We start from the raw sequence: 16,310 nt of genomic DNA, 5'->3' as shown, positions 1-16,310 counted from the left end.
AGCACATGGAATCCAAAGAATGGGTCCAGTACAGCCTCCTGGTGACCCTCCACCAGCCAAGGCTATCTCAGTGGTTAAAATTAATTTTTTCAGGAATTCACTAGCCAGGCTATTGACTAGGAAGATCCACCAGTCATCCGACTCTGCCGACCTCGTCTGGGTTGTGCCTCTGGGAAACCCACCAATCTCAAATTCTGTCCTTCTGGGCAGCTCTTTGGTGGGCGCATTTAAGGAGTTGGCCCTGTCCTGAAGATCTGTACTCGCCCAGAGAGCATGTACCAGAGCAGGCTCTGAGAGAAAAAGGAGGAATGAAGGCATGAGATGTGGCAAAACCATTAGGTTTATGACTCAAGTGTAAGAGGAAGGAAGGGGGGTGAAGAAACAGGGCAGTTAAAGGAGATGAAGGAAGTAGGCCGGTGACTCAGACAGGAGGGCAGGTAGTGGGAGAGAAGTTAGTCTGAACTGAGTGAGGCGAGAGGAAAAGATACATAGGTAAATAGCTAGACTCAAAATCAAAATGTTGTTGATGTGCCAAAAAATGTATTAATTTCAAATACAAAGCCCCGCTGTTTGCACCGTGAGTGTCAGACAAACCAAGAGACCAACAAGAAGTCCTGTGGCATGCATCTGACGAAGTGGGTCTTTCCCACAAAAGCTTATGCTCCAAAATATCTGTTAGTCTATAAGGAGACACAGGACTTCTTGTTGTTCTTGAAGATACAGACTAACACAGCTACCTCTCTGAGACAAACCAAGAGGAACTGTGATGGTAGAACTTGACCTTTTCTGGGAGTAACTTTCACCCCTATATAAAGGGAAAATGCCAATGCACCCTTCAGTCCTCAAAGTGGGGTTAAAGCACCACATAAGTAGTGCACAGGTTGCACAGGAATGAATTTAAGCCAAACAGCATAGAATTCTGGGTAATACACACCAACTATATATTATGCATTTTGAAAATGTAGGCATGCAAACACTGTTGGAATGTTTAATGTTTGGTTGCTGCTGTGCTTTTTCATGGTCAATTAACATATATAAATTATTTGTTTGTTCAAGTGAAATGTGTGGAGACAGAGCTTTCTTGAGAGCAGGTACCAAATTGTGGAAAAAAAATCTCTCGCATGAGCTGAAGACATTACAAATCTCCATCACAAGGGACATGCTGGTCTCTGCTTCCCTATTGGCTGGGAATGTCAAAGCATGGTCACCAAGAGCTGCAGGGGGCCATGCCTGCAGACAAGCAACATAAATATATCCTCTCCCGCACTGCCAGTGGATTATCTTGGTTGGCCATGGGCCAAAGTTTACCAACCCCTTTTCTATAGAGTGAAATATTCAAAATTGAGACAAAAAAAATCTTCTCTATACAAAAGCCTCCACTGCAAACATTCTCTCCCCAGGGGACAGTCTGAGTGAAAGAATGATCCAAACAAGAAATGTTATCTGCATTATTTGCTGCATTTCAGGAAACAGTTCAGACCCTACAATGATGAGTGGTTTAAGAACCTGTGTAGAATAGAATCAAATCTTTTCTGCTGTTCAAAATAAAATGACCAGGGCACTAATGTTTCGAAGTCCATTAACAGGTTTGCCCTTTTTTTCTTTTCAATACACATAACAATACTACAGTAGAATGACTTATTTTTTGCAGGGTTTTTTCCAGTCAGTCAAGTTCAACAATCTAATTTTACTGGTGGTAAGAAGGTGCAACTCCAGGCCTACTTTGCTTAAATAAAGCAATGAATCGTGTGATCTGACTGAGCTATAGCAAGTCATTATGCCAGCCTCTATACATTTTTTGTATATTTTTTCTTTTTGCTTTCTCTCAGCATATTAACATGTGAGATGTCCACAGTCATGTTCTTGGCATTTTTGTCTCCTATTATTAGAGCATAGTTTGAAAGGGACTCTATGTTACAGAAAAAGGGAATAAGAAACATGTTATATCACTCTATATTTATTAAAGCCTTTTGTAATCAGAATGTTCAGTTATATTCTAGAATGCAAGCAAAAAGTTTACTTGCATAGGAAGAATATAAACCTAATTGCCCTATTTGTTACTTTAGCCAAGGTAAATAGTGATTTGTTTTATAGTTAGTCACATGTAAAAGGAGCTATAGATTTAAAATGGTCATTGCTGATGTTTGTAATATGTTTGTGACATGAAGGCAATTGCTGAGTCAACTGATTTTGATGGAGAAGCAGTGAGGGTGCCTAATATATCTGCCAGTTAGAGTATTATATTTCCCTTTTTTTTATTTTGAGACAATTCTGTGTGATATCTTCATTTAAATGATAAAAAGGTATTTTACAGAAATTGTATGGTCACAGTACCTGGGTTAAGATATAACACAATCATACTACTACAGGTAAATTAATCCTGTAGTGCTTCTTTTAGGGCTGATCCCCACTCTGACACTACGAGTGCAGATGGTGGAGGCCCACAAGAGACGTTAAAAATACCTTGCCTCTATAGGCTTCTGCTTAAAAGCTTTACAAGGTCTGACCCTGAGAGGTAGCTGCTACCACCCAAGTGAGAAAACCCCTCTTTAAAACCCAGGAAGAAACACTTAGGATGTCTTCCTGTGAGGTAGCCCCAAGCTCTTAACCCTCCTGTAGGAGAGAGTTTGAAAACAAAGAGGAAGAAATTAAGCTTCACTCTGATATCTGACCTTCTAGTCTTAGGCATGCATATACACAGGCCCTTCTCTAGGACACAGGAATCAAATCACTGCCTTAAAAAAGGTGATTTATTAACAGAACTAAAGATAAAGTATACAAATTAAGTGACAGCATACTTGGTTGCTAGATGTTATGGAGCAACTAAACAAAGGTAGATAAAAGCACAGAGAATCACTTCCCTGTGATTCAGTTTAGCAGTTACAGTGTACAGGGAGGTGTGCATCAGCCAGCCTGAGAGGTTCCATACCAAACCACAAATAAACAATAACCTGATTACGTCTGACTAAACATTTCCTTTCTACTTACATACCTTTATGCCCATATCTCCGTGTGGCCTGGATATTTACTGAATTCTTTAAGCCCTGCTCAGGCTTAAAACATTTGTCTTTCTCCTCTGGCCACACAAAAGAAAAAAACCCTCAGCAGGTAATGCTTTCAATTCAAAATCTCCCTCTATCATCCATTGGCTCACCTGGCTGCTTGCAAACAGAGAACCCACTCTCTTTGGCTGTTTCTACACATGCCACTTTCTCCGAAAGCAGCATGCTAATAAACAGCCCAAAAATGCTAAAGAGACTCAAATGTAAATTTCCAGCACCTCATTAGCATACAGTCATATGATTCGGAGTCCAGAAGAAGCTGTTCCAGACTCCAAAACAGCGTGTAGGGGTGCGGCCCCAGGGGATCTCCTAGAAAGAAATCCTCCTTCTGGAAGCCCCTTCGTCCTGAAAATTTCCTTTGGGGAGATCCATCAGGGGCCACACCTCTACACACTGTTTTGGAGTCCAGAAGAGCTTTTCCAGACTCTGAATCATGTGACCGTATGCTACGTTTATTGGCATGCCGCTTTCGGAAAAAGTGGCATGTGTAGAAACGGCCTTTGAGTTTAACCCTTTGCAGGCATTCATTCATGACAGTTTCAAACAGTCTGTGAATATAAGGTTCAGCAGTCAGGTTGCAGAAACATTAATGATGCTCTTCTAACCTCCGCTGACTGGAGATGTCAAAACAAAATGCTACTGGTAGTGGCTCATGCAATTGTTCAGAATATGGTAATGCATGGTCTGAGGCGCTTCTGGATCTTGTCATCTCCTCGGTGGGGCATAGAACTACCTATAGACTCTGCTAAATTACTGTGGTTTTGCTCCTTTTGGTGGGGTTCTGGTGATCTTGTGGGCTCTTCTGGATTTTTTGGGCTTGTTTGTTTCTTGGCCGTTGGGGGAAAAAAAAATTAGTAGTACCACTTGTGGCACCAGAATGGTGTACAACTAATATTAGATTGTGAAGTTCTTACTACAGTTATTCTTTTATTGCAAGCTTTGAAAAACAGCTTATTGTTAACATTATTCACATTAAATGTTATTGCTCATGTGATTTAAGACCTCATTAAGATGAAGGGGCAGTGTACGCCTCAGAGAACTGTTCTTTTCAACTCTCTGGAAATGCATAAAGGGATCCATACCATCCTTTTCCATAGCTGAGAATCTGAACTAGATGGCAGTCACTTACCCCCACTAAACTGAATTCTGCAGTCACATGCTATGCAATGACTTCAATGAGAGTGTCCCACTTAGGGCCTGCTCCAAGGCCATCAAAGTCACTGGAAAGCATCCCATTGATTTCATTTAGCTTTGGAACAATGTTATTAAAATTAACTTGACCTCTCTTCAGAAGACTCCTATGAACCTATGCATCACTTAGGTCCTCCAAACAGGGCTTGGCTTAAGTAGCACTTAAGAGGTACACAGACCTTGTAGTGTCCCAGTGTACAGGTATAGATCTCATCCACAGTGTCAGATTATGGACAATTTAAATCAGTTAACATCTTGATGTTGATATTAGTGGGGCAGACCCATGTACTTGATGGCAGAAACTACCTCATGAGTAAAAATTTTTGAAAGCTCCTACATGATGTAGGTCCCAAAGTACCCTTTTCAGGAGTGAGTTAATGTGTGTGTGAGATATCTTTATTTAAACAATAAGGGGGAATAGAAGGACCTAATTCCACTTGGCGCTAGGTTGCTGAAAACATTCCAGCTCCCTGCTGTAATTCCCTTTGGAAATCCCACCTTCTAGAGCCTCAGACCATGTCTATACTGCACACATTACAATGGCACAGCCGCACCATTGTAAAGGTCTGCTGTGTAGCAGCTCTGTATTGCCAAGAGAGAGCTCCTCAGGCAACAAAATAAAACCATCTCCAACAAGGTGCGGTAGCTTCATCCAACCGATGGAAGAACTAGCCACACGGGGACTTTTTGTCATGAAAACTTTTGTTGTTCAGTGGGGTGTTTTTTCACATCACTGAGCAATGCAAGGTTTAATGACTAAAGCAACAGTGTAAATAACACCTAAGTCTCATTGAAAGTCAATAGGATGTTGGCACTCAAGTCACTTGCCAATGTAAAACGTGGGTTCTTAAGTTATGTTTGAACATGTTACTCCATGTCTTTTTAGCACATCTAATTTAGCCCCCAGACTTCTATGTTATGCTGATATAAATCAGAGATGCATTATAATTTTTGGGTTTTTTTTCAACAGATGGGCCATATCTTCAAATCATAGAACAGCCTAAACAGGTAAGAGAAATACTGCATTCTGAAAAATCTTTTGGGTAATTGTATAAATACATTGTCTGGGTAAAGTTGTAATCCAAGATGGAGAGATATTGAATAATGTATCTCAATGTAAAGAATTTTGAACTAATAAGAAGTGTGATGCATTATTAGAAGGGGTTTTGGTTTTTTATGCTCCTATACAAGGTTGTTTCCTGTTGTGTTTTGCTCTTATTTCTAGTCATCTCTCTGGACATGTGACAGGACAAAAAAAAAATCTGAGGGTCAAATTAAATGTACTTTACTAAAAGTAGAAAAAATTCCCTCAAAGCAATGAGAATTAAAATTGATTATAATAGGAGAATATCTCAGTGTTTGAAATAAATATGAGTTGATGAAATATTTATGGAAAATTGTAGGGCTTTTTTCCCAAATTTCTTGCTAAAATGGAAAATAAAAATAACACATTTAATGGCCCTTTTTCCACACTCTTTCCAAAGCCCTTGCAAGACATTTTAATTCATGATTTACATAGTCCTACAGGATTCCTCTTGTCATGAGTTTAGTAACACTGAACACCCCAAAGATAAACTAATATAATTTTGGGGTAATTTTTGTAGAAGCAAAGAACAATACCACTTTTCACTCCTCTGTCAGTATGATTTGCAGCTTACTGCACTACTTGGGCTTCAGGCAGGTGAAGAGTTGGGGTGCTGCTGGGGATGGAAACCACCTTCCCACCCACAGCAAAGGTACATGCTGCCCACTGTGATTGATATTCCAGCCTCTCTGTTGGAATTGTGGCTTCAGCCCTTCCAAGGCATTTGCACATAATCCTACATCCAGTCATTCCTCTCTTGGCCAATGCAGTACAGAGTCCTTTCCTTACCTCTCCCATCCAGTCACATACAAGGCCAGATTGTGATGCTCTTGTGTGGGAGAAGAGGGAGATGGAAGTGCCCAAAGATTGCCCCATCATGGGCCTGCTCCCCCCAGCCTCATCCACAGACATATCTCAGCCCAAAGAGAGTTGAAGGAAGGTAGGTCCCTAACCTCATCTTTAGCTTTGCACTGACTGGCCTGACACACCGCGGGGGAAGGTGGATGCATGCTGTACTCAGTGAACTATGCCTGCTCGGTGCATAAGGAGTCCTGGAAGCCACTCTGCTTCTTGTGTCCTGAATGGTCCCAAATGCCAGGCAGTGCCTTAAATTCTTGATTGAGTCTAGTGTGCAGTGGCTGTAAAATGCCCACCCCACGTATGGCTCCTGTTGGAGAGAGGACCCAAGGCACTCCAGACAATTCAAGGTGTTTAGTTGGGTGGTGCAGGGTGAGCCATGGACAGAGCACTGTGAGAGCAGACTCATGACTGGTCCCACGTGCAAGCGAAGGGGCTCAGGGCAATGACGGAAGGGAAAGTCATACAAGCAGTTACATAGGTCCAGCAGCTCTGGCAGCTTGCAGTGGCTTCAGTGGGGCTGTTCTGCACTGATAACCTGAGGTTCAGGAGTAAATTTTATGCCGGGCTGCCACAAGCCCAATCCCCACTTCAGCACTTCATGGGCAGAAAGCCCAGTTGCTCTGCCTTAATATGATAAGGTGAATTTTAACCTTGGTCTTCCCTGATTATTAGTCTCTTCTGCGGATATGTGAGCAAAAGTCAAACATGGTAAGAGGGACAACTATTTAAACAGCACAGGCTTTAGCAGGATAGATACTGTGGAAGCACTGAGGTTGATTATTCATTTAAAGAGTAATTGTGTGACTCTTGTGAACAGCTGTGGGCTGGCAAACACTTAGACTGGGAGGAACCTGGTGTCAGATGTCTGCAGCTTGATCCTGCCATGCAAGTTTTGCCTACACTGAGGCTACTTGGCAGACTGCTGCTCTTCCTAGAATCACACTGAACACAACAGAGTTCTGTTAGTCCAGTTAATCACAGGTTTGAGGCCTAAGAGGGGAAACCTTCCTGACTGAAAGTATGACAGAGCCATTTGTGATACGACAGTTAAAGATGTGTTGTCATTTTTTTTTACAGCAGAGCCAATTAAATGCTACTCTATCCCAAACCCCTATGCCCCTTGCAAATGGCTTTCGTTTTCAGTAAATTCTGCCATTCCTTGAATATCAGTGACCATCCACAGAGGTGGGGAACCTAGTTCCCATCATCACAGCCACTGACATCCCCCTACCCCCTTTGGAGAAAATCATTTGTGGGCTACGTACAGGGTAGGGTGTGGAGGCTTATGCCAAAAATTAGGTGTTCTGGTTGCAGGAAGCGTGGGCTCCAGGCTGGGGCAGAAGACTGGGATGTAGGAGGGGATGAGGGCTCTGACTGGAAGTGGGGTGGAGGATGGGGGCTTTGGGGTGTGGGCTCTGGGAGGCAGTTTAGGTGCAGAAAGGAGTTCCAACCTGGATCGGGGGTTCAGGGTGGGGGTGCAGGGTGTTAGCACTGGGAAGGAGCTTGGGTGAAGGCGGGAGCTCAGGGCTGGGGTAGAGTGTTCGTGATACTTGTGGGGGGCATGCAGGGCACTTACCTCAGGCATTTTTGTTGGTTTCATGATGACTATTCTGTGAAAGAGAGAACTCTTTCTGTTTCCTTCCTCACAATTTCTACTTTCCCTTCACTGTTAGGGCTTCTATTCAGTCTCCCTGTTCCCGGGCTACTATTGTGAAGGAAAGAGTGGTCTGGTCTGTTCTACTGGGGAAGAGCAATCTGAGTTATGCAACTTCAGCTCCAAGAATATTGTAGCTGAAGTCAACAGACTTAGGTCTACTTTCCACAGTGTCTTTGGTGATGTGTGTGTACAGGCAAGCATCTCCTGTAGCCTCCTCTTGCATTTCTTGTTGAGGCAGAGTAACAGAGTAGAGTTAATGCTAGAGACAGCTGCAGTCAATTTATCATATCTGTTTTAGACTCAATAAGTTGATCAATGAAGATTGATCTCTGCCCATTGTTCTGTCTGGTAGGGAGACATATTCAGTGTCTTCACTATTCTAAATCCTTCATCCACCTTCTGACTGGTTTCTGGGATGCGAAGGAATCCCCACACCTAAATCCGTGTAGTATAATTACACTGATACTGGGAGAAGAGAGTCCTACTGCTGCTGTTTATGTAATAGAAAATAAAACTGTCACCCAGGTAGAAGTATCTGGAGAGTGTTTCAGAAATTAGCAGCCATTGCAAGTAATCAATAGAGTGTCATTTTAAAACGGTGATTTACAAAGTTTCTTTTGTTTTTGTTTTTTTAAATCTCCACAGAGGGGGTTTCGTTTCAGATATGTATGTGAAGGGCCATCACATGGTGGACTTCCCGGAGCGTCTAGTGAAAAGAACAAAAAATCATACCCTCAGGTCAAAGTAAGTCCATAGTATATTTAACAGGATTACAGGATTTGTTTGCACATCACCATAAATCTGTTTGAAGTTACGCAGAAGAACTTGTATTTCAGTGCCAGTTTTTAAATTGTGAGACTATCATTCATATACATAAGGTACTATTTTTTTTTTGTTTTGTTGTTGGCAAGTGTAAGTCTATCCTGTGAATTGAAAAGAATCTGCTAATGTCTTTGGTCCCTCAGAAGCCAAACTTGTGTGTTTGAACAGCTAAGTGTTTAAGTGGAAATCAGCACAACACTGCTGAAACTACTTTTCTTTTTTTCCCCCCCAACTGAAGGAAAGAGGTTAGGTAGTCTGCCAGATGTTTGCTTGTGTTGACTGTTGTGGTGCTGGTTGTGATCCAGTGCAGCTAGTGCCCCTGCACGTGTGTTTTTAAAGAATGGATGCCTAAAGTTAAGCTCAATGGAAAGACAGATTGACTTTAGCAGGAGGTGGATCAGGCATACAATGCTGTATTTCCTGAGCAGCTTTGTCTTTGTCATTAAAAACCAGCAATCAAAGAAAAAAACCTATGAGATTACAACAGAACTAAATTAGGGAACCTCCAAGCTTAGAGCTCTCCAAGCAGCCATGTTCTTGCACTGTTGTGGAAGGATAGGCTATATTTTATATGAACTTTCTGATCCCATGAATTAAGAGCCATTGGGTTTAGTGAAGGAAGCATTAATTTGCTCTTCACAGGGTTAGTATCTAATGCAGTGTTTCCAAATTACCCATAGCAGTACCACTCACAAAGGTCTGTATCAATATGGCTCTGTGTGCTTTCTGAATTGTTTCACTACAGAGTTCCACATGAAAAGCAAGAATTAATAGCTTTAAATGCATTAGTTCTTTTCCACTTCCTACTCCTACATGTGTTAAAGATGAGCTTCTGTGACGGGCCATGCTCATGATTCATTCTGGTGTAAGTTCTGTCTTTGTCTGTGCATGTTGGGAGTGACCAGGGCTTAGAATAACTCTATCTGCACCATCAATCATTGTAATCAGTGCCAACTTTTACAGTGTCAGCTGTTAGTTTGGTAAATGGGAAACCATAGATTCATATAGCCATGCAAAACCATTCTGAAAAGTTACCAGCTCTGGGAAGGAATCAGTTTCCCTATTATAATGTGAAAACAAAAAGCAGTCAAGTAGCACTTTAAAGACTAGCAAAATAGTTTATTAGGTGAGATTTCGTGGGACAGACCCACTTCTTCAGACCATAGCCAGACCAGAACAGACTCAACATTTAAGGCACAGAGAACCAAAAACAGTAAGCAAGGAGGGCAAATCAGAAAAAGATAATCAAGGTGAGCAAATCAGAGAGTGGAGGGGTGGGGGGGAAGGTCAAGAATTAGACTGAGCCAAGTATGCAGATGAGCCCCTATAGTGACTCAGAAAGTTCCCATCACAATTTAAACCATGTGTCAATGTGCCGAATTTGAATATAAAAGCCAGCTCGGCTGTTTCCCTTTCCAGAATGGTGCGATAATTCTTCTTCAGTAACACACATACCTTCAGGTCATTGACAGAATGCCCCATTCCATTAAAATGTTGACTAACTGGTTTGTGAATCTGGAATGTTTTGATGTCTGTTTTGTGCCCGTTGACCCTTTGTCTAAGGGAGTTAGAAGTCTGTCTAATATACAAAGCATCTGGACATTGTTGGCACATGATGGCATATATGATGTTAGTAGAGGAGCATGAGAAAGTGCCCGTGATTCTGTGAGTAACCTGGTTAGGTCCAGTGATGGTATTTCCAGAGAAGATATGTGGACAAAGCTGGCAGTGGGCTTTGTTGCAGGGAAAGGTTCCAGGACTGGTATTCCTGGGGTATAGACTGTGGCTGTTAGTGAGGATCCTCAAGTGTTTGGGAGGTTGTCTGTAGGAGAGAACAGGCATGTCACCCAGGGCCTTCTGGAGTGTGGCATCTTGATTAGGGATAGGTTGTAGGTCTTTAATAATTCGTTGCAGTGGTCTGAGTTGGGGGCTGTAGGTGATGACCAGTGGTGTTCTGTTCTTGGCTTTTTTGGGCCGATCTTGGATTAGATGGTCTCTGGGTATTCGTCTGGCCCTGTTGATTTGTTTTTTTACTTCTCCTGGTGGGTAATTCAGGTTTATGAATATTTGGTAAAGTTCTTATAGTTTTTGGTCTCTGTCAATTGGATCAGAGCAAATGTGATTGCACCTAAGAGCTTGACTGTAAACAATGGATCTAGTCACGTGTGCAGGATGGAAACTAGAAGGGTGTAGATAAGTATAGCGATCAGTAGGTTTTCGGTACAGTGTGGTACTGATCAGGCCATCCTTGATTAGTACTGTAGTGTCCAGGAAATGTATCTCTTGCATGTTGTAATCGAGGCATAAGTTGATGGTGGGGTGTAGATTGTTAAAGTCTCTGTGGAATTCTTCTAGAGCCTCTGTACCATGGGTCCAAATCATAAATATGTCATCAATGTATCTTAAGTAGAGGAGTGGTAAGAGGGGACGAGAGCTGAGGAATCGTTGTTCCAGGTCAGCCTATTGTAATGGTGATTCAAACAGTGAACAATATTTCCTTTGCAGGTTTAAATATAAAATTACTTTTCCTGGCAATGGGATCTCTGAAGGCTGATCAAATGTATCTTGATCATTGTTAAGATTTAAACTTCTGGATTACAAAGTAGTATTGGATCTTGGATAGTAGTGTATGCATTGGGAAGCAATGCGTGGGAAGGATTTAGTCAGAAAACAAGATAGAAGACAAAATGGCAAGTAATTCAGTCTTTCACATAGTACCTATCTGGAGTTCTTTCCTGGTACAAATCACCACAGTGATACATTGTAGGAGAGTCTGGCAAAGAAATGAAGTAAATTCCTCCTGGCCCTTGCTGGTCGTTGCCTGGTTTTTATTCTAGTTGTGCCAGTAAAGAGAAGTGTTTCACTGCTTTTCCTGTAAACATCCCTGGTGTTTTGTCAGAGGCTGCTTTCTTCTTCATAAGCAAGCTGATCTTGATGAACCCAATCGAACCTTTAGGAACAATAGTTTATAAAAAATAAAGAAGGCACGCCAGAACCCTGTGTTTTCTGCTTCAGTAGATCTGAATCAGTTTTCAGTTGCACAGTGGTCTTAAACTGCTTAACTAGCCAAATGAGGATTACTTGGTGCAGAGGAATCCTCAGGTGTTCCCTTGTATGTTTTCCATTTGTGCCAAAAACCCCACTTTTGGCTTAACCAGAAAGGCCTCATTTCTTGCTTACAGTGCTATTGAATGTAGATATTATAATCTGGGAAATACAAAAAAAAAAACTAGTTTGTAACTCCCTGGGTGCATCTACACTAGCCGGCTACTTAGAAGTAGCTGGCACAACGTCAAAATCGCACGCGTCGCGTCTACACGCGCTGTGTGCTATTTCAATGTTGAAATCGACGTTAGGCAGCTAGACATCGAAATCACTATTCCCATCCGAAGATGGGAATAGTGCCCTACTTCGACGTTGAACATCGAAGTAGGGTGTGTATAGATGATCCACATCTCGCTACTTCGAAATAGTTAGGTCCTCCATGGCGGCCATCTGCTGAGGGGTTGAGAGACGCTCTGTCCAGCCCCTGTGGGGCTCTATGGTCACCGCGCGCAGCGGCCCTCAGCCCAGGGCTTCTGGTGGCGGCTGCTGCTGCTGCTGGGGGTCCATGCTGCGTTCACAGGGTCTGGAACTGGTTGTCGGCTCTGTGGCTCTCGTGCTGTGCAGGCCGAGTGTATCTGGGAGGGGCCCTTTAAGGGAGCGGCTTGGGGCTTTGCTGGCCCCTTATTTCAGCGGGGAGCGCTTGTGTGTGTGGACGCTCCGCATTTCCTCCCAGGGTGGCTCCTTTTGACGTTCTCTGTCACTACTTCGACGTTGAACGTCGACAGCACCAGCCCTGGAGCACATGTAGACGAAGCACCAGCCCTGGAGGACGAAGTAGCCTATATTGATGTCCTTACGTCGAAATAGGCTACTTCAGCCTAGTGTGCTCGTGTAGACATAGCCACTGTGCTCAGCACATGATCAGTGCAACTCAGGAAGGGAAGTGTTTGCACCTTCAGGAGCTTTGGCCAGCTCCGAACTAGGCCAGATGCAATATTCTATGCTGACTAGCGCTAGCCCCTGCAAGCCATTCTGGCAGCCAAAAATTACCAAGTCATAAGGAAACCACTGCAGTGCCCTACCGAAACCCACATTATGAAGCCATCAGATTGTAAATTTTAAGGCCAAAAGAAGTTGTTGACATGATCCGTGGATCAGCAGCCTGCAGCTCCGGAGCCATATGCGGCTCTTTGTGTCACTTGCAGCTCCAGGCGCTGCCACCACTGACTCCTCTTGCAGCTCTGGACGCTGCCCTAGCTGAAATAATGGAACTAAATTTAATTGGTTTAACAGCTGGCAGGGCAGTGGAAGGGATCCAGCTGTTAAACCAATTAAATTTAATCCCATTATTACAGCATGACAGGGCAGGGAGCCGCCCACCCTGCTGGTGGGGAAAACGAGCACGACTGCTGGGGGAAGAGTACCCAAGTCTGCTCCTGCTGGAGCCATACAGCTGCACTGAGAAGGAGGCGGGAGAGGCATACCTACCTCAACAGGAACACTTTCTTGAATGGGGATATAAATTGGGATAATCCAAGATGTATAAAATTAGGAAACTTTCTAATAGTTTCATTTTCCAGCATATTATTGTATAACTCCAACAAATGGGTTAGGCTCTTCCCGGAATTACACACAAGTCTACATGAGATTACAAAGGGAGAAAGCGATTGTAAATATTTAGTTTGTTGACTTCATAAATTTGACAGCACTTTCTGTAATCTATCAGTCCATTTTGTTCATTCATGTGAGGAACAGAAAAAAAATCTTCAAAATATGAAAATGTGATTATAAACCATAAAAATTGCTGAGCAGACTCATGCAGCTATAAGGCAGTTGAAACTACTTTCAATTTAAGTTTTGAAATTTACTAGATCTCAGGTTGACCCTGTAATCTCTAAACAAATCTGTCTTTTAAACAGAAACATCAGATAAATATGAGTGTAGCATTTTGAACTTCATCAGATTAGATAAATTGATTTCTGCTTCCATCTAGTGAATGCACGTGATGCACTACAAGTGTACTCATCTAGAGACTTGTTTGCTTTTTTTCTCTGTCTTTGATAGTAATTGGCTCCTTATAAAACCAAATATTTAGGAATTCACTTGGTAAACATTAGGCTTGTTTTTTTAACTCTATAGTCAAGTGACACTTAGATATTCTTCGAGCAGCTGAATATTTCCTTCTTGACACATTTTATTTTATCTATCTTGTTATGTTGGCACCAATCACTATAGTGGCTGAATGCCTGTTGATATTCAGCAGTGATAAAAATTTGTTTAACTTTCTAGAAATAATGTATTTATCAGTAATTAATTTCAGTGATTGTTTTTGGATTTCTTAGTGGAAAAAAATTGATGAGACATATGCAAGTGACCTATTGCCGGATATAATTTGGAATTAATTGTGAAATACTGTGAATGGTGTCCACAGTTGAAGAAGAATGTTGAAAAATTGGAGAGAGGTCAGAGTAGAGCCAGGAAAATGATTGAAGACTCAGAAGGCCTTTAACTGAGAAGCTCACGGAGGTCAATCTTTTTAAGTTATGAAAGAGACTACTACAGTATGATCTATTTATTTTATCAAAGATTATAGTGTGACTGTATCAAATTCTATAAATAGGTGCGCAGGGAACAAAACTTTGGTAAGGGGCACTTCAGTCTAACAAACCAAGAAATAATATGATGCAATGCCTGGAAGCTGAAGGTAGACATGTTCAGTCTAGAAATCAGGTAGATGTGTTTTCCATGGAGGGTAAACAGCCATGGGAAAAGCTTACTTTAAGGCTTGTGGGAGATTCTCCATCACACACAGTTTTAAAATCAAGAGTGGATGTGTTTCTAAGATATATTCTAGCTCAAACAGGAATTAATATGGGGAAGTCTGTTTTTTGCATGTCAGACCAGGTGATCACATTGAGCCCATCTGGCTTTATGATCTAAGAATCTATACACAAGTTGCATTTTAGAGAACTCTGGCTTCTCTCACTGTGCAGATTACAAAGACTGTGTTGAGCTAAGTAAACCATGTGAAGATTATGATCTTGATACCATGTTACTTAAATGTTCAGCTTTCAGATGTTTTGGAAAGTCCTTAAAACCCAGCAGCACTTGATACATTTTCAACTGTGGTTTGAACAGCTGATAGTCTTGAGCTATTCTGACACAAATATGGAACATACACTTTATTATTTCTCATGTGTATATATAGCAATGTAGATATGCATTTTCACTGTTCTGCAGTGCCATGTATATCTCAAAACCAGGAAATAATGGGCCCTAGAAAGCTGTTCATCATCTTTGTCATCCTCATACTTGGGGAGAAAGTAGCAATTTTCATTCTCAAATCATGTTGTAAATATTAATCAGTAGTCATCATACCTCTTTGAGGCTGAAAAATAAATATTATCACATACATTTTACAAACATGGAAGATGAGGCTGTGACTTGGCCAAAGATGTCGGATGATTCATTATTAGAGCTGGGATTAGTTCATGGATGCTATTCCTTTGTTTTGACTAAACCACATCATCAAACTAGAGGCATTTTGATTGTATAGTACAGGTAAAACAAGTAGCAAACAGTGGGTTATGAGAGGTTTTTCACAGACACATACTTCCTGGAACTGGCTAGCTCTTAGTACTGAGAAGGAAGGAGTTATGTGGGAGGGCACATGGCAAATGTTGAGACTGTTCAAGTGTAATGGAATGGAATCAAACAGGCCTAGAGGAAATAAAGAAAGTTAGCAACGGATGTTAGAGTGGTGAACTAATGGTGAGTGTTGATTTCAGCATCTTATCAAAAAGCTGAAGCCGTTCCGTAATCACTTTTGTAGTACAGTAGAACCCCCATTTACAAGCTTATTTAGGAATTCATAAAACTAAAAAATTCATAACACTGAAAACACCAAAAATACAGCAGGTGTGGTGCATCAGCTCTGAAGGAGCTCAAATATGCCATTGTAGAACAATTAACTGTGATTTGTAACCTATCGTTTAAATCATCTTCTGTACCACATGGCTGGAGGATAGCTAATACGGGGACCAGAAGTGATCCCTGCAATTACAGGCTGGTAAGCCTAACTTCAGTACAGGTTGAACCACTCTTGTCTAGCACCCTTTGGACCTGACTGGTGCCAAGTGAGAGAATTTGACAGACCATGGGAGGTCAGTATTGTCTAGCACATTACCAGCACTGCTTACTGGGCTCTGAGAAGACATTTGGACTAAATTATGGCTACATAACAGCACAGAACACTGAGAGCCAGCAGCTTTATTTCTAAATATGCTATTCTGGAATAGCTTATTTTGAAATAACACTACTGCACACAAAAATGCATTTAGAAATAGCACTTAGCTATTTTGAAATACAGTGTCTACCCAGTGTCTCTATTTTGAACCTATTTCAAAATAGAGTCACTGGACGCATTGTGGCTTATTTTGAAATAGGCTCTATTCCCTGTCTAAACGGCCTCTATTTGAAATAGTTATTTCTAAATAGGTGCTACTCCTCATAGAATGAGGTTTACCAATTTTGAAATAAGCCAAATTAGCTCTTATGAGTCAAGAAGGAGATCTTGGAGTCACTGGAG

At 41.8% G+C, this 16,310-nt stretch overlaps 1 protein-coding gene across 1 annotated transcript in view; it reads left to right on the top strand.

Annotated features, from left to right (window-relative positions):
• The window catches only part of NFKB1 (nuclear factor kappa B subunit 1), a 97,072-nt gene that overhangs the window by 39,423 nt on the left and 41,339 nt on the right, over positions 1-16,310 (top strand). Inside the window, exons 4-5 of the mRNA XM_074993503.1 lie at positions 5,224-5,261; positions 8,501-8,599. Of these exons, the coding sequence (XP_074849604.1) occupies positions 5,224-5,261; positions 8,501-8,599 (137 nt within the window). The remainder of the gene's footprint in view (positions 1-5,223; positions 5,262-8,500; positions 8,600-16,310) is intronic.

The sequence above is a fragment of the Carettochelys insculpta genome, chromosome 4 (assembly GCF_033958435.1).
Source record: "Carettochelys insculpta isolate YL-2023 chromosome 4, ASM3395843v1, whole genome shotgun sequence".
Taxonomy (NCBI): Eukaryota; Metazoa; Chordata; order Testudines; family Carettochelyidae; genus Carettochelys; species Carettochelys insculpta.
The sequence above is the reverse complement of the archived record's forward strand: the minus strand, read 5'-3'. Positions and strand labels throughout refer to the sequence as shown.